The sequence below is a fragment of the Panthera pardus genome, unplaced genomic scaffold (genome assembly GCF_024362965.1).
Source record: "Panthera pardus isolate Hobbes unplaced genomic scaffold, ASM2436296v1 HiC_scaffold_12, whole genome shotgun sequence".
In the NCBI taxonomy this organism is placed as follows: domain Eukaryota; kingdom Metazoa; phylum Chordata; class Mammalia; order Carnivora; family Felidae; genus Panthera; species Panthera pardus.
The window spans coordinates 51,570,189-51,593,650 of NW_026526677.1; the positions used below are offsets into that span (position 1 = coordinate 51,570,189).

Sequence of the window (23,462 nt, forward strand, 5' to 3'; positions counted from 1 at the left end):
TCTGGAAGAAGTAGATATTGGAAGAGCTCCCCAAGGGAGACCCTGCTGTGCTTGGCCTCACTGTCTCTGGGGAGGCTGTTCTGGCTCCTTTCCCATGACCCCTCACCCCTCTGCTTTATTCCATTCCTACATTCACAAGGACTTATCTTCTCAGCTGAAATGGCCTCCCCTGGAAATGCTGGTCCAGGAAACAAGATGTTAATGAGTCCTCTTGGGCATGTTTCCTGGCCTGGTATCCCTGCTCTTTTCTCTCACTAAATGAACTCAGATGCCCCAGGTATCTTCTATCCTCCCCTAAGGTGGCACTGATGGCCCATTTCTGAATTTCTGACTGGATAGGCCAAGAAGAAGGTCCTTTTCCTGGTCAGTGTCCTGCCCCAGATCTTAAAGTGGGTTTCGTGTCAGCTCTAGGATACTCCTTCCACCTCTTTCTGCACCCACCACCTCTACCACTTCCCTTTATGATCCTTTTAACCTGAACTTTTTCCAGTCCTCAGGACTGTGCCCTCTGAGCCGATAGTTATGAAGTCTTCCCTTTATTTACCTTTGGCTTTCCAATTTGGCTTTGCATGGATATGTGTGTCTTGGTGTTACTGTTGTCTACCGCCAGTGATTCTTGAAAAGACAGTGAGCCAGGTTCTAAGCATTGAGCAGGAAAAATAAAAACAGATACAGACAGTACTGAAGCTGCAAGGTCAATGTTAATTCAAATGTTTAATCGTTCCCAGAGATAAGTAAAGGCAGATGATAATGGTCTTTTACTGACAGTAGTAAGCTGAGATAAATACTGTCAAAAACAGTGAGGGAACGTAACCGTACACTTAAATTCTATGTACAGATAAATCATCATTAAACAGAGGACACATTAAACAAAAAATAAAAAAGTTATTGCCAAAGGCCCTCCCCAATAAAAATGTAATTCAGCCAGAAAAGAAGTGATGTCTAGAGAATAATATAATATAGGGTTCCATGGTACACAGAAAGAATTGATTCAGTAAATGAATTGGCAAACTTTCTTTTAGGTTTCTTTTTTTTTATTAACTTATTTATTTATTTGTTTAATTCTTTATTTACATCCAAGTTAGTTAGCATATAGCACAATAATAATTTTAAAAGTAGATTCCAGTAATTCATCCCCTATAACACTCAGTGCTTATCCCAACAAATGTCTTCCCTAATGCCCCTTACCCATTTACCCATCCCCCCACCCACAACTCCTCCAGCAACCCTCAGTTTATTCTCTGTATTTAAGAGTCTCTTGGGGCGCCTGGGTGGCTCAGTCGGTTGAGCGTCCGACTTAGGCTCATGTCATGATCTCGTGGTCTGTGGGTTTGAGCCCCGCGTGGGGCTCTGTGCTGGCAGCTCAGAGCCTGGAGCCTGCTTGGGATTCTGTGTCTCCCTCTCTCTCTGCCCCTCCCCTACTCATGCTCTGTCTCTCTCTCTCTGTCAAAAATAAACATTAAAAAAAATAAAAAAAGTCTCCTATTTTGTCCCCCTCTTATTTTTATATTATTTTTGCTTCCCTTGCCTTATGTTCATCTGTTTTGTTTCTTGAATTCCTCATATGAGTGAAGTCATATATCTGTTTTTCTCTGACTAATTCTGCTTAGCATCCACATAGTTGCAAATGGCAAGATTCCATTCTTTTTGATTGCTGACGAATACTCCATTGTATATATACACCACATCTTTATCCATTCATCTGTCGATGGACATTTGGGCTCTTTCCATACTTTGGCTATTGTCAATAGCACTGTTGTAAACATTGGGGTGCATGTGTTCCTTTGAAACAGCACACCTGTATCCTTTGGATAAATACCTAGTAGTGTAATTGCTGGGTCATAGGGTAGTTCTATTTTTAATTTTTTGAGGAACCTCCATAGTGTTTTCCAGAGTGGCTGCACCAGTTTGCATTCCCACCAGCAGTGCAAAAGAGATCCTCTTTCTCCGCATCCTCGCCAACATCTGTTGTTGCCTGAGTTGTTCATTTTAGCCATTCTGATTGGTGTGAGGTGCTGCTATCTCATTGTGGTTTTGATTTGTTTTTCCCTGATGATGAGTGATGTTTAGCATGTTTTCATGTGTCCCTTAGCCATCTGGATGTCTTCTTTGGATAAGTGACTATTAATATCTTTTGCCCATTTCTTCACTGGATTGTGTTTTGGGTGTTGAGTTTGATAAGTTCTTCATAGATTTTGGATACTGTTTATCTAATATGTCATTTGCAAATATCTTCTCCCATTCCATTGGTTGCTTTTTAGTTTTGCTAATTTTAGTGTACTTTGCCATGTAGAAGCTTTTTATCTTGATGAGGTCCCAATAGTTCATTTTTGCTTTTGTTTCCCTTGCCTCCAGAGACGTGTTGAGTAAGAAGTTGCTGTGGCCAAGGTCAAAGAGATTTTTTCCTACTTTCTCCTCAAGGATTTTGATGCCTTCCTGTCTTACATTTAGGTCTTTCATTCATTTTGAGTTTATTTTTGTGTATGGTGTAAGAAAGTAGTCCAGGTTCATTTTTCTGCATGTAGCTGTCCAGTTCTCCCAGCACCATTTGCTAAAGAGACTGTCTTTATACTAGTGGATACTCTTTCCTGCTTTGTCAAAGATGAGTTGGCCATATGTTTGGTGGTCCATTTCTGGATTCTCTATTCTATTCCATTGATCGGAGTGTCTGTTTTTGTGTCAGTACCATACAGTCTTGATGATTGCAGCTGTGTAATACATCTTGAAGTCTGAGATTGTGATGCCTCCTGCTTTGGTTTTCTTTTAGAAGATTGCTTTGGCTATTCAGGGTCTTTTCTGGTTCCATACAAATTTTAGGACTGTTTCTTCTAGCTCTGAGAAGAATTCTGGTGTTATTTTGATAGGGATTGCATTGAATATATAGATTGCTTTGGGAAGTATCGACATTTTAACAGTATTTGTTCTTCCAATACGTGAGCATGGAATATTTTTCCATTTTTTTGTGCCTTCTTCAATTTCTTTCATAAGATTTCTATAGTTTTCAGTTTTCACCTCTTTGGTTTGGTTTACTCCTAGGTATTTTAGGTATTTTATGGTTTTTGGTGCAATTGTAAATGGGATCAATTCCTTATCTCTCTTTCTGTTGCTTCATTATTGGTGTATAGGAATGCAACTGATATCTGTGCATTGATTTTATATCCTGCAACTTTGCTGAATTCATGGATCAGTTCTAGCAGTTTTTTGGTGGAATCTTTTGGCTTTTCCATATAGAGTACCATGTTGTCTGCAAAGAGTGAAAGTTTGACTTGCTCCTTGCTGATATGGATGCCTTTTATTGCTTTGTGTAGTCTGACTGCTGAGGCTAGGACTTCCAATACTATGTTGAATAACAGTGGTGAGAGTGGACATTCCTGTTGTGTTCCTGACCTTAAGGGATAAGCTCTCAGTGTTTCCCCATTGAGGATGATATTAGCGGTGGGTCTTTCATATGTGGCTTTTAAGATCTTGAGCTATGATATTTCTATCTCTACTTTTGTGAGGGTTTTTATCCAGAAGGTATGCTGTATTTTTTCAAATGCTTTCTCTGCATCTATTGAGAAGATGATTTGGTTCTTGTCCTTTCTTTTATTGATGTGATGTATCACATTGATTGTTTTGTGGATAACGAACCAGCCCTGCATTCCAGGTATAAATCCCACTTGGTCGTGGTGAATAATTCTTTTAATGTATTGTTGGATCCACATGGCTAGTATCTTGTTGAGAATTTTTGCTATCATGTTCATCAGGGAAATTGGTCTGTGTTTCTCCTTTTTAGTGGGGTCTTTTTCTGGTTTTGGAATCAAGGTAATGCTGGATTCATGGAATGAGTTCGGAAGTTTTCCCCCCATTTCTATTTTTTGGAACAGTTTCAAAAAAATAGGTGTTAACTCTTCTTTAAATGTTTGGCAGAATTCTCCCTAGAAAGCCATCCAGCCCTGGACTCATGTTTTTTGGGAGATTTTTGATTACTAATTCAATTTCTTTACTGGTTATGGGTGAATTGGCAAATTTTTAATTGAAAATATATATATTTGCATTTTAAAACACTGATTAATGAAAAAGAGGAGGACACAAAGAAATGGAAAAAACATTCCATGCCCATGGATTGGAAGAACAAATATTATAAAAATGTCTATAATATCCAAAGCAATCTAGACATTTAGTTCCATCCCTATGAAAATACCAACAGCATTTTTCAGAGCTAGAACATATAATCCCAAAATTTGTATGAAACTGCAAAAGATATGGAATAGCTGAAGAAATCTTGAAAAGCAAAGCTGGAGGCATCACAGTTCTGGACTTCAAGTTATATTACAAGCTGTAGTGATCAAAACAGTATGGTACTGACACAAAAATAGATATACAGATCAATAGAACCGAATAGAAACCCCAGTAATAGGCCCAAAACTATATTGTTAAGTAATCTTTGATGAAGCAGGAAAAAATATCCAGTGGGAAAAAAGTCTCTTCAACAAACGGTGTTGGGAAAACTGGACAGCAACATGCAAAAAAAAAAAAAAAAGAAAAAGAAACTGGACCACTTTCTTACACCATCCACAAAAAGAAAATCTAAATGGATTAAAGACCTAAAATGAGAACTGAAATCATAAAAATCCTGGAGAAGAACACAAGCAGTAACCTCTTTGACATTGGCTGTAGCAACCTCTTACTAGATATGTCTCCTGAGGCAAGAGAAACAAAAGCAAAAATAAACTATTGGGATTTCATCAAAGTAGAAAGTTCTGTACAGCAAAGGAAATAATCAACAAAACTAAAAGGAAACTTACAGAATGGGAGAAGATATTTGCAAATGACATATATGATAAAGGGTTAGTATACAAAATATATTGAAATACTAAAACTAAAAGTCTTAACAAAAATAATGAGACCAAAGTGGGATTTTTCTATGGGTACTTAAAGAAAGCTACAGAAGCAGAATATTAAAAGCCTCATTCATTTACATAAAATTATCATTTCCTATTTTAGAATTTTTTTGAGGTAAAATTTGCATACAGTAAAATTCGCCTTTTTTTAGTACACAGTTCTGCAAGTTGTGACAAATTTGTATAGTTGTGTAACCACTACTCAAATCAAGATATCAAATTTCAACAACCCCCAAATTATCAAGTGCTCACGTAAGCCCTGCCAACTGTCTGATCTGTTGACTATCACTATTGTTTGGCCTTTTCCAGAATGTCATTTAAATGGTATCATACATTTTGAGTCTAGCTTCTTCCACGTAGCCTAATATGTTTGAGATTCATCCATATTCCTGTATTAGTAGTTCATTCCCACCATTCCAATTGTATGGATGTATCATAGTTTGCTTATCCATTCACCAGCACAAGGACATTTTTGACGTTTCCACTTTTGTTAATTACAAAAAAAAAGTTATAAATATTCATGGAAAGGTTTTTGAATGAGTATAAATTGTTCACTGGGGTAAATAACCTCAGAGTGAAGTTGCTCAGTTGTATGATATGTATATGCTTAAGTTTATAAGAAACTGGCAAACTGTTTTCCACAGTGACTGAACCATTTTGCATTCCCAATTTTATTTTAATTTTGCATTTTGTTAAGCTGTAAAATACATGCTTTTTAAATAAACGAAATATTGCCTGCAGCCTTAAATTGCAAGTCCTCCCAATTAGCATTTAAAGAAACAAAAAGGAGTCTTGAGAAGTGAGCAGGATTGTTTATGCAAGTAAAGAAGGAGGCTTGATTCAAGACATAAAATCATTTGGGGAAACACACACACTCACACACAGAGCTGTGTGTGAGGTAATGATATTAAAATTCAAATGTACCATTTTATAAAATTATAAACTTTTTGGCAGCTGAATCATAAACCTCTGCTTTGTTGACAAGCACTGCAGGGTTGGGGGAATGGGCAAGCACAAGGTGGGAAGCCTGATTACCATGGCAAGAGTCATGAATGGTAGAAAAGGATGTGGAAACTAAAGCTATAAACATGTCTTTCAAGATAATTTTCTCTAAGAAATGGAGTATACCTGGAGGAGGGATGTGGTTCAAGGAAAGGTGCTTTAAGGTGGTAGAAACTAGTGCACATTGGTAATCTATGGCAAATGTTCCAGGAAATACGGAGATGATCCAGAGGAGAAGCAAGTAATTCCAAGACCAATTTCTTTGAGGAGTAAGAGAGCTAGGTATCAAAAGCACTAGTGGAAAGTTTGGCCTCCAATGGGCTTTTTTTTTTAATTTAAATTCAAATTAGTTAACATACAGTGTAGTATTGGTTTCAGGAGTAGAACCCAGTGATTCATCTCTTACATATAATACCAAATGCTCATCCCAATAAGTGACCTCCTTAATTCTCATCACCCCAAACCAGCCTCCCCTCCAGCAACCCTCAATTTGTTCTCTGTATTTAAGAGTTTCTTATGGTTTGCTTCCCTCTCTGTTTTTTTAACATATTTTATTTTTCCTTCCTTTCCTCTATATTCATCTGGGGTTTTTTTCTTAAATTCCACATATGAGTGAAATCATGATATTTGTGTTTTTCTCTATTTTGCTTACCATAATACACTCTAGTTCTATTCATGGTGTTGTAAATGGCAAGATTTCATTCTTTTTGATTGCCAAGTAATATTACATTATATATAGATGTACACACACACACACACACACACACACACCACCCCTTCTTCATCCATTCATCATTCCATGAACATCTGGGCTCTTTCCATAATTTGGCTATTTTTGATAGCACTGCTACAAACATTGGGGTGTATGTGCCCTTCGAATCAGTATTTTTATATCCTTTGCATAAATACCTAGTAGTGTAATTGCTAGGTCTTAGGGTAGTTCTACTTTTAATCTTTTGAGGCACCTCCATACTATTTTCCACAGTGGCTGCACCAGTTTGCATTCCCACTAACAAAGCAAAGTGTTCCCCTTTCTCTGCATCCTCTGTTGTTTCCTGAGTTGTTAATTTTAGCCATTCTGATAGGTGTGAGGTGGTACCTCATCATGATTTTCATTTGTATTTCCCTGATGATGAGTGATGTTGAGCATCTTTTTATGTGTCTGTCAGCCATCTGGATGTCTTCTTCTCCAATAGGTTCTTTTAAATGACAAAAAGCTATGTGCAGATGGGCTGCTAAGTTTGGTAGTGGAAGATGAGGAAGTCCCATATGACTCCTTTTTTGTCAAGGATGTATGATTCAAAGTCATAAGCTGAAAGTGAAGGTGTAAAATGGTTTCTTCAGAGAGTAACAAACAGATTATATTAGGGTGGTGCAATGGGATGATAAGACTATATTGCAAAAAGTCAAAGTTTCCAAATCAACTTGAGTTAAACACAACTGCAATGAATATACCAGTGGGATTTGGGGGACATATAGCTGACGATTCAAAAGTTAACCAGGAAGATTAAATAGATAATAAAACTTAAAAAAAGGTTGGTGAGGAAAAATGAGAGAGAAGAGTCTTGATAGACCACTACAGAACTAGTCCAGAGATAGTTTTATTGTTGCTATTTATAAGAAGATAGGTTATAGCCAAACAATTGTAAAAATAACAACAAATTAATAACATGTGAGGATTATTTAGAATGCTAATAGGAAAATTTAGCTATTTGGAAACACAATTAACTTAAAGCCTCACCATACTTCATGTACCAAAATAAATCACACAAAAACTAAAAACTTAAATATCACTTATGAAATTATTAGGCAAATCTAAAAGAAATATACGTAAATATTTTCTGAATTAAGAATGAGAATTACTAGAGTACAATCTTCTGAAGAATACAAGGGAAAAAAGATGGATATATACTAACTGCATAAATACTATAACATTTCCTAACCAACACATTTAGATTCAGTATCTAAATAAGAAACTGAAAACAAATGTTGCCTACATATATAACAATCAAGTTTTGCATAATCTTCATCTATAAAGAGCTACAAAAAAATCATTAGGATAAAACAAAATTAATATAAATTAAAACATTGCTATGTTTACTAAATTGACAAAAAGAGTTCATAAGACAGGATTAGAAAGACGACAGTGAGGCAGGTACCCTTGCATAATGCTAGTCAGAATGCAAAGTGTTTCTAACTTTCTGAAAAGTAATTTGACTCTTTACAACAATAATTATAAAGAGTATCTTTGCCATTTCTCAGTAATTTCACTCCTAGAAATTTGACCTAAGATAAAATCACCCCTCACATAAGAAAATTTGGGGGACCAAAACTAAATGTAAGCAATTGACTAATCATATTACAGAAGATTTATATGATGGAAAATTATGTAGTCATTTAAAATTAAGTTTTTTCAAGACTACTTACTATTTATTCATAGTTGAGCCAGCATGTTTTAAGCACTGTTTGCCAGGCTCTGATCTTAGTGCCTGATATATATTACCTTATTCAATCATACTGAAAACATCGTGAGTTCATCATGAGTCCTATTATCATCACCACTTTTAAGATAAGCAAACTGAGGCACAAAGAGTTTGAGTTAGTGTCCAAAGATGCACAGATAACAAAGGGAAAACCGAGAGTCACACTCACATACTCTGGCCCCCTCCTGCTGCTATTCACTTCCTCCCCCTAGACTATAATGTCCCCTTATAGTCCCATCCCCAAGGAATAAGGTTCACTAAATTTTATATTACAGACAAAAACCAGGACTTTAATCAGCATGTACATAACAACTGCATAAAATACATATATGGATAACAAAAAAATGAAAGGAAAACTTTACAGGTAATTTGTTCTCAATTTCTGAATTTCCCGTTTTTATGATGAACTTGGTTTAGTTTTATAAATTAGCTTTAGCTCTTATGATTTAGCTTTATAGATTAAGCAATTTAAGATTATCTCTATAAAGGAAAAAAAAAAGTATTTCTGAGTTTCACAAATTACTATCCTCAAAAAAAAAAATTCCAACTATATAGAACTTCTTACCTGAACAGATGTTAGTTTCCATGTTTTGTTACTAATCTTCCCACACTAATACCAAATGACAAAATAAAGCATATTTAAGCTAGCTAGAAAGTCAATTATATATTTTATTCCTCTTTTCCTATGGACACAGACATATACATACACTCACCTCAAGAATATGAGTTCCTTGCAATTGTTTTGATGTTTCAAAACGTGTCTGTATACAGGTAAGGTCACATTTTTTAAGTTTATTTATTTATTTTGAGAGAGAGAGTGGGGAAGGGGCAGGGGGCAGGGGGAAGAGAGAATCCCAAATAGGCTCTGTGAAAGGATGGAGCCTGATGCGAGGCTTGATTCCATGAAGCTTGAGATCATGACCTGAGCCAAAATCAAGAGTCAGCCAGGCGCTCTGTGGGTCACATTTTTTAAAAAATTCAAGTAATATAAAGAACAGATGTCTCTGTTATTATATCTACACCTTACTTCAAATCTGTCTCTGTGATTATATCTCTACCTTGCTTCACATTCTATTTTATTCATTTCTCTTTTTTAACTTTAATTTTAGTTTTAGGTAGTATAGAAATGCCCGATTTAACCTTATGCACTATCTCAGCCTATGTATTATCTTTATTTATGTATTCAATATGGACTGTTTCTTAAGACTGAAGTACAAATGCAGTTACAAATCTATTACTTTTTCTAAATAATCACTTGAAAAACCATCTGCCTAATAAACAAGAGCCTAATTTATCTTCTAAGGATACTTCTCTTTAATTGTCTAAGAATCTAGTTCAAAGAAGAGCAATCATCCTCTGATATTTAGAGGCTGCTGGAGATTGGTTAACTAGTTTTAGGCTGTTTTCCACTGCTACATGATATTGAAACTAATGCTGCTTCTCACTGCTACATGATATTGAATCTGAAACTTGGTCTCCTACTGTGTCTACTTGTTAATCATGTCAGGATGATGCCTCACCATGGAGTGAGTCTACGATACCCATCCCATGCTTTTCTTCTAGTTCCTTTCACAATGTGGGCTTCCAAGGTCACGGTGATATGTCCATATGAGTACAGCTTAAGATCTCAATGCTCACAACTAAAGTGTTTATATCTTCGCACACAGAATATCATATAAAGACAAACTGTGCACTGATTTTGATTTGGATAAGAAATGGTGAAAAATAAGCCATGAATCCTTACATTGTGGAGTGGGTTGGCAATATATAATTTCCTAGGACCCTCCTCAAGGCCCCCATCACTTTCTTATTCCTCAAGGTGTAGATAAGGGGGTTCAGGGCTGGAGTGACAACTGTGTAGAAAACAGAGATGATGTTGTCTTGCTTGGGGCTGTGAAGGGAACTAGGAAGGACATACATGAATGTGGCAGCTCCATAGAACATCCCAACCACAGTCAGATGGGAAGAGCAGGTGACTAGGGCTTTCTGCCTCCCCTCATTTGAGGGCATGTGAAGCACAGTAAACAGGATTAGTGCATAGGAGGCAATAATGGCAGAAAGAGGAAGCAAAAGGAAAACCACCCCCGTCACATACACCAAGAGTTCATATCTGGAGGTATCTGCACAGGCCAACTTCAGCAAAGGTGGAATCTCACAAAGCAGGTGCCTGATGTTCCGGGCTTTGCAGAAGGGATACTGCATGGTATAGAAGGTATGTCCTAGAGCATTCAGGTATGCCAGTATCCATGCTGTGGCCACCATGAGCCAGCAGACCCTTGGCCTCATGAAGACCATGTAGTTCAGAGGATGACAAATGGCCACATATCTATCATAGGCCATGAAGGCCAGTAGCAGGTCCTCTGCACCACCCAGCATCAATGCCAGAAACATCTGAAGGGCACAGCCCGCAAAGGAGATGGTGTTTTCACTGCGCAGAAAATCCATGAGCGCCTTGGGAGTGACAACAGATGTGAAGAGGAGGTCCATGAGTGAGAGCTGCCCGAGCAGGAAGTACATGGGCATGTGGAGCCGGGAATCCACTGTGATGACCAAGAGCAACAGGCCATTGCTGGTCAGGGCCAACATGTACAGGACTGTGATTATGACACAGAGCAGTTCAGGAGACCCACTGTCTTTCAGAATCCCCATCAATATAAAGCCACTGCCCAGGGTGGAGTTCCAGTACTCCATTCTGTATTGTTTCTTTGGTTGCCTAGAACCAAACACATTCTCGGTGAATTTTTGCAAAGGTGGTCCCTAGTTTGTAACATCACAGGACCCTAATGATGACCAATATGAACCCAATAAGGATTTATAATTGGAAACTGACTTTAACTCCTGATCTCTCAGTTTCTGACACTTCTAATTGTATCTTGATGAAAGAACCACCTGAATGGTCATATTCAGCTAAACATTTCTTAACAGAAAGCAATCTTGGGCTGCCTGGGTGCCTCAGTCGGTTGAGCATCTGACTTGGGCTCAGGTCATGATCTCACAGTTTGTTCCAGCCACGCATCGGGCTCTGTACTGATAGCTCAGAGCGTGGAGCCTGCTTTGGATCCTGTGTCTCCTCTCTCTGCCCCTCCCCCGCTCATGTTTTTTGCCTGTCTCTCAAAAATAAAAATAAAAATAAACATTTAAAAGAAACCAACATTGGGGTGCCGGGGTAACTTAGTTGGTTGAGCGTCTGACTCTTGATGTAAGCTCCGGTCATGATCTCCTGGGCATGGGATCGAGACCTGTCAGTCTTCACACTGTCAGTGGGATTCTCTCTCTCCCTCTCTCTCGCTCTGCCCCTCCTGCACTCATATTCTCTCTCTCTCAAAAAACATACATAAACATTTTTTTAAAAAGAAAGCAATACTCCAGTACATGAGCCCTTAATTATTTTTGTACCTATGTTTTAAGTATAATGTTTGATGACTGATTTACATGCCCAGTTAGTATTCTAACAGACCTATTCTGAATATAAAACTCTAAAGCAGGTACAGAAATGTGATTTCAATAAAACACTTCCACTTCATTTTCCATAACTTATGACTGCATATGTTTGCAGAATTAAAGGTTGTAGATGTAAGCATCATGAAAGAGTTAAGTACGTCCACCTTAGTCACCTCTCTGGGCCAGCTCCACACTCTCCATGTGCCTGAAAGAGAAGGAATTCTAGACTGTCTCAGACTAAGGGGTGATGTGTTTGACATGGTGTTGGTTTTAGGAGCTAAACCTTTTGGATGAAAGGACATAGGTGTTTCTTTACAGGCTATGACAACATGTGAGCCTGGGAAAACTCAAAAATCTGATAACTGATGAGGCTCTGCCCAGGAATATCAGAGTGTTTGTGTTTGGGGGAAATGGTGAAAGGTGCTGGCAACAAAAGAGCATGTGCTGTATGCTGTAATCAGGCTCATTAATCCTATCTTCCCTCTTGTGCACCTGACCCAGATCCCCACTCTCCTTCTTGCAGGACCAGAGTATCTCCACTGGATTGAAGGGTCGTGGGGATAGGGAGGATGAACTCCTGTTCTGGAAAGCCACGTTTGGAATGTGGTATCCCACCCCAGAAAAGTCAGAAGAGACAGGGACTTGGGACTGACAGGTATCGATGTCATGCATCATGGGAACTAGGCAGATAAGTCCAATTCTGAACATGTGTTAAAGAATCTGTAAGAGAAGCATGTTTCTCTAAATCTTTCCCCTATACTGTGGCTTCTATATTTGGACATTTCACTGGTTCCCCTACGGGTCTCTTCTGGGTCCACAGGATTTTAATGGCACAAAAGGTATTATTAGAGCATATGACGGGCATATCATTTGCTCTCAGAGGGCCCTTTGGAGACATTTTTTACCAGATAGGGGCAAAAATCTCTGAGCAGAGGGCAGAAAGCCCAGGAGTGCTAAAGATAGGTACTGGTATTTCCACCAGGAAGCAGACACCCTGGCCTGGGATGTGGCACAGACTCCTTCACCATTTTCACTGATTTTTCTTCATGTTCAGAAAACCAAGAATAGAGGGCATTAGGATCAAGTACAGGCCCCAAAGCACTAGAGAATCTGGAAGACAGAGTAGCTTAAGTCCTTAGGGTCTGTTTGGGGCTCTGTTTCTCAACTCGGCATTCCTAGAGGCTGCACACTTCCCTGACAGAGAGACAAAGCCCTTACCTCAGGTAGTGAGAAGCCCAGATGGCCAAACGTGCAAACTGCCCTGTGGATTGTTTGAAGGTGAAGGATTTTCCTGTAGAAATGGGGAAAGGGTGAGGCTTTTCCAGCAGTGTCCAACTGGTTTAAGTTTTGCTAAGCTGGGTTAAGAATCTGAGGAGTCTGACCAATACAGCTGTCAGGGCCCCTTCTGGTCCTCCTATTCTTCTAAAGGTCTTCTCTGGAGATGCAGTGGAGACAGAGGGCTAGTTCAGTCCTTGGGTAGTTTCTGTGGCGCTCCTACTTCAGTGATGGATTTCCTGCTCTCACACCCATAGAGAATTAGAAGAAACTGTTTCTGTCACTCAGTTCCCTAGGTCAAGAACCCATCCAGCTCTGGAGAAGTTGTCAGGCTGAGTTCTTGGGTCCAGATGCTCAGACTGCCATTTACTCCTGCTAGGGTCTGGGAGCAAGGATGAGAGCAGCAGGAATCTGGAAGAAGTAGATATTGGAAGAGCTCCCCAAGGGAGACCCTGCTGTGCTTGGCCTCACTGTCTCTGGGGAGGCTGTTCTGGCTCCTTTCCCATGACCCCTCACCCCTCTGCTTTATTCCATTCCTACATTCACAAGGACTTATCTTCTCAGCTGAAATGGCCTCCCCTGGAAATGCTGGTTCAGGAAACAAGATGTTAATGAGTCCTCTTGGGCATGTTTCCTGGCCTGGTATCCCTGCTCTTTTCTCTCACTAAATGAACTCAGATGCCCCAGGTATCTTCTATCCTCCCCTAAGGTGGCACTGATGGCCCATTTCTGAATTTCTGACTGGATAGGCCAAGAAGAAGGTCCTTTTCCTGGTCAGTGTCCTGCCCCAGATCTTAAAGTGGGTTTCGTGTCAGCTCTAGGACACTCCCACAATATCTTCTGTAATTGTTACCTTGATTCTGAATTCTCATGTTCATTGCCTGTCTCGTGTGCTCCATCGTATACATGTTCTTCTTGTTTTATAAGCTCTTCCTGCTACCTCATCAGCTCCCAAATATGATCAAGATCTCCCTGTTCAGACAAACAACAATTTGGATTTTCTTCCCTTTGGACTGTCTCTCTAAATGCCTCCCATTTTTTTGCCATACATTTTTTCAAAACGCATTTATAATAATTGGGTCTACTGCTACTTTAATTGCTCATTCATTATACACGAAGAGAACATTTGCCCAGAAAACCCAGAAATAACAGTAGCATAACCCAATAAAATGTATTTCTCACACAGGTAACAGTTCAATGCATATTTCTTATTTAGGGAGCTGTCCTTAATTGCTCTCTTCTATGGGGTTGGGTGGGGATCCAGGCTTTTCATTTGGTGGAGCCTACAACAGCTTCAGTAGGTGATTCCCAGGTTGACAATAATGCTCTCCATTCTGGGTAGTCTGAAAGGAAAGAGATCCTATGGCATCAAGTGTAGGTGTTTTTATGGCTCAGACTTCACTTCATGGCACACCTTGTGGCACACTTCACCTCTGCATTGTATACCTCGGCCCATTTGTATCACCTCCTGCCAAGTGCCCTACATGACTGAACTGACCTACTTTGTCTCAAGATCACCAAAATCTTCTTTGCCAAATCCTGTAATACATACTATTGTGTTACTGGGTTTGTTTTAAACTCACCAAATTCCCACATTCCTTTTCTTTTTTGCAAAAAGGCTAAAGACTTTTTCGTTCCATACTAGCAGGAATATTTTTTTTTCTTCTGATCTCTGTGTTAATCTGGTAGCACACCACGCTAGCATGATCCAGAAGGGCAGGAACTAGTCTGTTTTGTTCCCAGTCACATTTCTAGCTCATAGCATGGTAACTGCATAAATGTACTCAATAAATGTTTGCTAAATTAATAAAGGAGTGAATAAATGAAGGTTTCTACCACAGCTGCTGTCAAATTCCAACTAAAATATCCATGGGGAAAAAATGTCTATTCAGGTCCTCTGCTCATTTTTTAATCAGATTGTCTTTTTTTTTTTTTTTCTTGGTGTTGAGTTGTGTAAGCTATTTATATATTTTTTATATTAACCCCTTATTGAATACATCATTTGCAAGTATCTTCTCAGATTCACTAGGTTGCATTTTTGTTTTGTTGATGGTTTCTGTCACTGTGCAGAAGCTTTTTATTTTGGCGTAGTCCCAATAGTTTATTTTTGCTTTTGCTTCCCTTGTCTGAGGAGTCATATCAGAGTAGCTTATGTTGCTAAGACTGATGTCCAAGAGATTACTGCCTATGTTTCTTTTAGTTTTATGGTCAGATCTCACATTTAGGTTTCTAATCCATTTTGAGTGTATTTCTGTGCTGGTAAAAGAATGTAGTCCACTCTCATTCTTTTGCATGTAGCTATCCAGTTTTCCCAGCACCATTAATGAAAAGGCTGTCTTTTCTCAATTATATATTCTTGCTGCATTTGTCATAGATGAATAATATGAGTTTGTTTCTGGCTCTCTATTCTTTTCTATTGATCTATGTGTCTATTTTTGTGCCAGAACCATACTGTTTTGGTTACTATGACTTTGTAGTATATCTTGAAATCTAGGATTGTGATACCTCCAGCTTTGTCTGGGATTTTCCAGAGAACACACACAGGTACCCAACAGACACATGAAAAGATGCTGAATGTCCCTAATTATCAGAGAAATGCAAATCAAAACCACAATAAGATATCACCTCACACGAGTCAGAATGGCTAGTATCAAAATGACAAGCAGTATCAAGTGTTGGTGAGGATGTGGAGAAAAGGGAACCCTCATACACTATTGGTGGGAGTGTACATGGATGCAATCACTGTGGGGAACAGTATAGAGGTTTCTCAAAACAATTAGAGATAGAAATAGCATATGATCTGGTAATTCCAGTAGGGATATTTATCCAAATAAATGAAAACACTAACTCAAAAAGATATATAAATAATGCCCAGATGATGGAAGCAACCCAAGTGTCCATCCACAGATAAATGGATACAAAAAATATGTGATATATATCTATATAGTGATGGATTATTCTGCCATAAAAAATGGTATCAGGCATTTGCAACATGGGTGGACCTAGAGGGTATTGTGCTAAGTGAAATACATCAGACAGAGAAACAAATACCAGCAACAAATACCAGAAAACAAATATGATTTCACCTGTATATGGAATCTAAGAAGCAAAACAAATGAACAAACAAAACCCAGACTCATGGGGCACCTGAGTGGTTCAGTCGGTTAAGCATCCAACTCTCGGTATTAGCTCAGGTCGTGGTCTCATGGGTCATGAGATAGAAACCACATCTGGCTCTGTGCTGACAGTGTGGAGTCTGCTTAGGATCATGTTTCTCCCTCTCTCTGCCCTTCCCCTCCTTTCTCAAAAATAAATAAACTTAAAAAAAAACCAGACACATAAATATAGAGAACAAACTGACAGTTGCCAGAGAAGAGGGGAGTTGAGGGATGGGCAAAATAGGTGAAGAGAATTAAGAGGTACAAATTTTCAGTTGTAAAATAAGTAAGTCAAGGAGATGGAAAGTACAGCATAGGGAATATAGTCAATAATATTTTGGTAACAATGTACGGTAACAGATGGTGACTATATTTTTGTGGTGAGCACTGAGTAATGTATAGAATTGCTGGATCACTATGTTGTACACCTGAAACTAATATAACATTGTATGTCAGCTATATACCTCAATAATAAATATTTGAAATTTTTTTAAATAATAGTAAATAGTAACAATTATCTATAATCCAATTTGGCAATCTCTATATAGTACCTTTGCTCTATAATTGTTGTTAAATTCAATATTTGGTCTGGTAACAAGAAAGTAAATAAATAAATAAACAAACAAACAAAATATTCATGAAGATATAAGTGTATCTTAAAGCTGACTTCAGGTCAGTAAAGTAGAGACAGGAAAAGTTATGGGACAAGATTTAGAAGAAATGTTCACCAACTCTATATTTTAACAAAGAATATATTAAAAAACAAGTTTTGGGGCATCTGGGTGGTTCAATCAGCTGAGTGTGTGACTTCAGCTCTGGTCATGATTTCATGGTCCATGAGTTTGAGCCCTGCATCGGGCTCTGTGCTGACAGCTCAGAGCCTGGAGCCTGCTTCAGATTCTGTGTCTCTCTGTCTCTCTGCCCCTCCCCTGCTCGTGCTCTGTCTCTCTCTCTCTCTCAAAAATAAATAAACATTTTTAAAAATTAAAAAAATAAATAACAAGTTTTGCTTCAAACTTGGGAATTTAAAACTTGACATACCCAAATAATCTAGACTAAGTTTTATTTATGTTTAATTCCAAAATAAAGAGGTTTCCCAGACCAGAAAATGGAAAAATATCATCTAATGGTACAGAAGCTAGTCCAAGTCAGAGTTTTCCCCCATATTTTCCCTCTTTCTTTACCTCCTTAATTCAGACACCCAGAGGATACAGTTTTTTTTTTTTTAATTTTTTTTTTTTAACGTTTATTTATTTTTGAGACAGAGAGAGACAGAGCGTGAACGGGGGAGGGTCACAGAGAGAGGGAGACACAGAATCCGAAACAGGCTCCAGGCTCTGAGCTGTCAGCACAGAGCCCGACGCGGGGCTCGAACCCACAGACCGTGAGATCATGACCTGAGCCGAAGTCGGACGCTTAACCGACCGAGCCACCCAGGCGCCCCGAGGATACAGTTTTTAATTAACATCAAAGGACTGAGCAGATAGCATGCAGCTGAAACAATTTGTAGCAGGGGAAACATAATTTATAAACAATGAGTGTGTCTGGGTCCCTCAGAAGTTGACCATGAGCAAGGATTTGAATGAAAAAAGTTCATTTAGGGAGTGATTATAGTTTAAAACTAATAGGATGGGGAAGTGGGACAGAAAAGCAAAAGAACAAATAAAGGTTGTGTCATCAAGCAAGTTACTGTGGGCAACTGGATCTTAATCCTCCTGGAGAACTCTGAGAAAGAAGAGTAGAACATGTACCTCAGACGTATATCGCACCTAAGGTGTGAGGGATCTGGGGTATTCAGACACCAACTGTCACCAATCATCCAAGTCCTGGTTGCTGCAGGGGACATTAATTCCCTGGGCCACAGGCCTTCTGGGCATGTGAGCAGAACTGGCATATCGGCCAAAGAAAGTCTGGATGCAAAAGATGCTTATAGTCGCTAGTGGAAGTCAAACTGCCCTGAAACGATAAGGGTCACAAGCATATGTGGAAGGCACTGACCTAACTGCTATATTGTAAGACAATAATATTTAAGATAAATGACATTGCTCAAAGGTATAGTCTTAAATTTACTAGAATGTACAAAATGATGAAGAGATTTAAAAAATGGTTGAATAATGAGTGTCATGGAGAGTAAATAAATATAACATGGTACATTATTTTTAAATGGTACTACTTGACTGAATTTCCTAGAATTTCAGCTAGATTATTGCATGTATACTAATTTAATAGAACAGAAATATTATCTAAAATCCATGGAGGCATTTTTCATGTACCTCCAAATTCCAAACATTAGGGAAAACTTATATGGAAGTGATGAATAGATGATTTATAGGCAATAAACCTTAAACCCTACTATGGTATGAAAATAGACATAGTTGGAAGCTGGTGGAGAGGAATAATTTGAAGATATTTTTACTCTTCCTTCCATGAGAAAATAAGGTGCTTCCCCTCACCTCAAGTGACAAGAGCTTCAAAAGTACTTTTGTGTCTAATCTGGAATTTGATTAATGTTAGAACAAGTACCTTCTTCACAAATAAAAAATCTAAAAGTCAATTATGGACTGGTATAGTCTCCCTGGTTGAAGAGAAGAGACAGCATTCCACACCCCAGAATTTAACGAAATAGGAACAAGCATGACTCCACTTGGCCATATGTGAATCCTATGGAAGAGAATTAGACAAGTCTCTGTAAAAGGGACTCAGGCCAATAGAACCACTTGGTAGGTTTAAAAGCGACCTCTCAACAGAGGAAAAACTATTAAGGGGGAGTCATATGTGACCAGCTAATGAAGATAGGGCCTTTAAAGATGTGATTAGGTTAAACTTTGTCATTATGGTGGGCCCTAATCTAATTTGAGGGGCGTCCTTGTAAGAAAAGGAAATTTGGACACCCAAAGAGATATATGGGGTACAAGTACACAGAGGAAAGGCCCTGTGAGGACACAGAGAAAAGCTTGCCATATGCAAACTAAGTAGAGAGGACTCAGGAGAAACCAAACCTACTGACACCTTGATCTTGGACTTATGTCTTTTACTTTGTCTTTTCTCTCTTTTCTTTCCTTCTACCCAGCCCCAATTTGCCAATCTCGCCTTAATTCAGTGATTAATTTTTCCTCTCCAAAATATTTCCAGTGGTTGTTCACACCAGCCACTTTCAGTACCAAATCTTGTAATGACATTTTGGAGCTCCTGCCCCTATTATCAAACCCCAAACTTTCTATAATTGGTTTAAATATTATGCTATTGTCCTCCAACCTTCTGGTGCTAACAGTCTTCTACAGATTCATATCCATTAGGAAGAAGGTCGGCAGGATCTTTATTCAGATTCTTTTCACTGGGGGGTTAGTGAAATGTATCAGGAAAAAGAAACCCCATTCAAAGCAATGAGACTTATTCAAGTTCTTCATGTACATGAAGCAATTTTAATTTTTATTACCTCACCAACACTGCATGCGTTCTTGAGAAAGAGATAGAGAGAGAGAGAGAGAGAGAGAGAGAGAGAGAGAGAGAATTCTGAAAGGATAAAATTGACATGTTGACAGGACTTATTCCTTGAGGGGGAACTATGTGCGATTTTGTTTTTTAATACTCTCACATTATTCCTTTCATAATCAAAAAAGGAAACATTTACTTTTATTTTCTGAGGCGAATTCACCTGTACCCTCTACTCCCTCCAGAACAAAGTGATACATTTGAAATCACTCTCAAACTTATTCTGCTACTCATTGTAGCAGACAGCTACAAAACTGAGGAGGGCATGGAAAATAATTAGGGGACAGGTGAGACTGGCCTAAGATAATATAGTACTTAGTAAAGGGGTGAGAAGAAATCCGATTCAATAATATTGGTAGAGAATTCTACATAGTCAAGCTTACATGTCACAGACAACAGACACACATACACATGCAGACAACTGTACATACTTGCACACTCTTTCATACCTGTACACACTATGCACAAAATTATCCACCAAAAAATGGAGGAAGGAGAAAAGAGAAAGAAGAAAGGAATGCTTTAGAAAGGGTCATCATGCAGTACAGTTAAATTCATTGCCAAGGAGGGCCTGAAAGTTACAGAAACACTATAGGATTCAATCACTTTTAACTGGAAATAAGGCAGTTTGAGGTAATGCATCTATGGGTATATCTCATAAGACATCCTTATGTCTGAAAAGAATGCTGACTTTTTAACCAGTCACTGTTGATTTAGTCAGAAACGTGGAAACAGAACCTCAGCAAGCCCACAGGTGACTGTATGACAACTTGGGTTTCCCAGCTCATTAATAGGTGAAGGATGCTAGAAATATGTTCAGGGAGATTAATCCATTTTTTCCCTTGGTCCAACATTTCAACGGTGAGTTTACTTTGCTAGGAAAATATTTCCCTCAGGAAAGAACTACAAAAAGAGACCATAAGAAAACAAAAGAGTGCAAGACAGAACATGACTCTGTTGACCAAGAGGTAATGAAACCTTTTAAGGAAGACACCAAGTTTCACATATTGTGAGGTTCTAGACACAATGCTTGCACTGAATAGGCATTTAATGAATACGTGTGGAGAAGAAAAATCAACTGGAGCATATAAAGCGAGGGAAAGAAAGGACAAGGATAGTAGTAGAGCTATTGTTTTCAGTCATAAGCTTCCAAGTGCTTAAGAAAAATGTCAGAAATCACTGCCTCTGAAGGTTGACTATCTTCCAACCAGCCTCCTGAGAGCACCCTTCACGTCCTTGTTCCTCAGGCTATAAATTATGGGGTTCAGCATGGAAGTCATAACTGAATAGAACACAGAGATGACCTGATCCTTTTCATTCATTGTCTTGGAATTGGGTCTCATGTAGGCAAATATTCCAGAGCCATAGTAGAGAACCACAACAGTGAGATGAGAGCCACAAGTAGAAAAGACCTTGAGCCTCCCCTCCTCTGACTGCATCTGAATCACTGTTGAGATAATATGCCAGTAGGAGACAAGGATGAGGGAGAGAGGTGCTAAGAGGATAATCACACCCATTGAAAAGAGAGCCATCTCAGCATTGTAGGTGTCTGCTGAAGCCAGCTTCAGGAGTGCAGGAGGTTCACAAAAATAATGATTAATTATATTCTGTCCCTGGTAGGGGAGACACAGTGTAAATGCACTGTCCACTGAACATACAAATGCCCCACTGATCCAAGACACTATGGCCAACTGGACACAAACCCTCTGGGTCATGACAGTGGAATAATGCAGGGGCTTGCAGACAGCCACATAGCGGTCATAGGACATCACTGCCAGAAGTGCACACTCTGTACACCCTGCTAAAAGGAAGACAATTATCTGCAGTGAGCATCCAGCAAAGGAAATGGTTTTCCTTTTTACGAGGAAGTGGACCAACATCTGAGGAACAATGCTTGTAGAGAAACAGAGGTCAGCAAAGGACAAGTTTTTGAGGAAAAAGTACATGGGGGTGTGAAGTCGAGAGTCACTTTGAATGAGGATTATTATAAGCAGGTTTCCAAACATAGAGAGAAGGTAAATGGTAAGGAAAACACAGAACAGCAGGATCTGGACCTTTGGATTCTGTGAAAGTCCCAGCAAGATAAATTCAGCCACAGAAGTTTGGTTTCCTTCTCCCATTAATGTTTATTCCTGTTTACCTGTCATCAGAAAGAAAACACATGCATTCTGAATGTTCAGTTTTCACAATCTTTATAAACAAGCACAATGATAACAAGTGCACCTTGTTGGACTATTTGTTTTCAGATGCTTCCTGGTAGGTGCCAGTTGGCATTAGGATGCATATTGCTGTTACATAGTTTTTAAGCACGTCTTTCTTTGCTTGATCCATTTGGTAGGCTGAGTATCCTACTTGACATGGCTTCTCAATTAATCCTGATATCAACATACTTACATATTGCTAAATTACCGTGAAGTTTTATCGGGGAATTGTCTTTGGATCAATTTAATTTTTTTCTTCTCAATAAATATTTTGTATTTACCTGGATTAGCAGTCTGAGAATGAGGTGAACTTGTTTAGTCAATAAAACCACTTTTGATTTATAATTCAAAATCAAAACACAGAGGTCAATAATAAATTTGTTCATAATAGAGTAGGAGTTTCAAATATGGTTTCAAAGTCAACAGATAAAATGCAGCTATTAGTTCTGGCTTTTTTTCCGTAGCATCTTTATTTTTTATTTTTTTAATGTTTATTTATTTTGAGACAGAGAGAGAATGTGTGAGCAGTGGGGATGGTGGGTGGAGCAGAGAGAGAAGAAAGAGAGAGAATCCCAAGCAGACTCTGGCTGTCAGCATACAGCCTGATGTGGGCTCGATCTCACCAACTGTGAGATCATGACATAGCATTGGTCCCTTCCATAGCATTTTTAAAAGAGGCTTCTAAAGTAGCAATCCAAACAGGTAAAGGAAGAAAAGAAAAATATATACCCAGGGATCATAATCCTGGCCCTTGTATAAATATTTCACATGATTAAAAGGAAAAGTATCATGAAAAAATGTGACATTCAGAAATGTAACATAAGACTTCAGTGGCCAAGGCCCTATTCAAGAAAAAAAAAAAAAGCCAGTAATAAGCAGGAGCTTAAACTTCTGAACTAGATATTAGTGAATTTTACTACTCCATAATGCCCAGTTTCAGCTCGCCTCTGACCTTAGCGTCAGCTGTAGTGGACAATTCTGACTTGCTTGGCACTGCTGACATTCTACGTCAAGAGCTCCCTACCTTGTCTTTTAGCATTCTGCCCAAGATGTTGAAGTATGGGCAAGTTAATGCCCCAAAGGCAATCTTTAACCAGAGCGCAAAGGAAAATTGATGAATAAAGACACCAGGTATTTCTGGGAAGCACTCTGTATGATTCTTACAGGTTGAGCTCTATGGAGTTAAGTCCCCATTGTCTGTGCCATGTTTATTATTATTACTATTACTATTATCATTATTATTATAGTCCCTAAAGGACTTTTTCAGAATTTTGTTTTAGATGAATTCAGAATGAAATTTGAATAGCACAGATATACTGTACATCTATTTATATACGGCAGCCCTCTAGAGGACCACAAACCATTGCGATGTCTAACATTTCTCTCTTCTTCTAAGAACTTTGGGATTTATATTGCCCCCATACAGAATGCATGGTCTAGAGTATCAACTTCAATAATCCAAACTTCACTGGTGTTTAGTTGTTTCCTGTGTCACTCTTACTGTTTCCTTATACCACTTCCTGGAAT

The 23,462-nt window shown here is 38.7% G+C and overlaps 2 protein-coding genes across 2 annotated transcripts; both read right to left on the minus strand.

The window, feature by feature from the left end:
* Positions 1–10,108: 10,108 nt before the first annotated feature.
* LOC109271326 (olfactory receptor 2AG2-like) lies at positions 10,109–11,198 on the minus strand. Its single transcript, XM_019456653.2, has one exon. It carries the CDS (start codon positions 11,057–11,059, stop codon positions 10,109–10,111), a length of 951 nt encoding a protein of 316 aa, XP_019312198.2. The 5' UTR covers positions 11,060–11,198.
* Positions 11,199–20,757: 9,559 nt separating this feature from the next.
* On the minus strand, positions 20,758–22,060 carry LOC109271325 (olfactory receptor 2D3-like). The gene has a single exon (XM_019456652.2). It carries the CDS (start codon positions 21,852–21,854, stop codon positions 20,931–20,933), a length of 924 nt encoding a protein of 307 aa, XP_019312197.2. The 5' UTR covers positions 21,855–22,060; the 3' UTR covers positions 20,758–20,930.
* Positions 22,061–23,462: the final 1,402 nt, after the last annotated feature.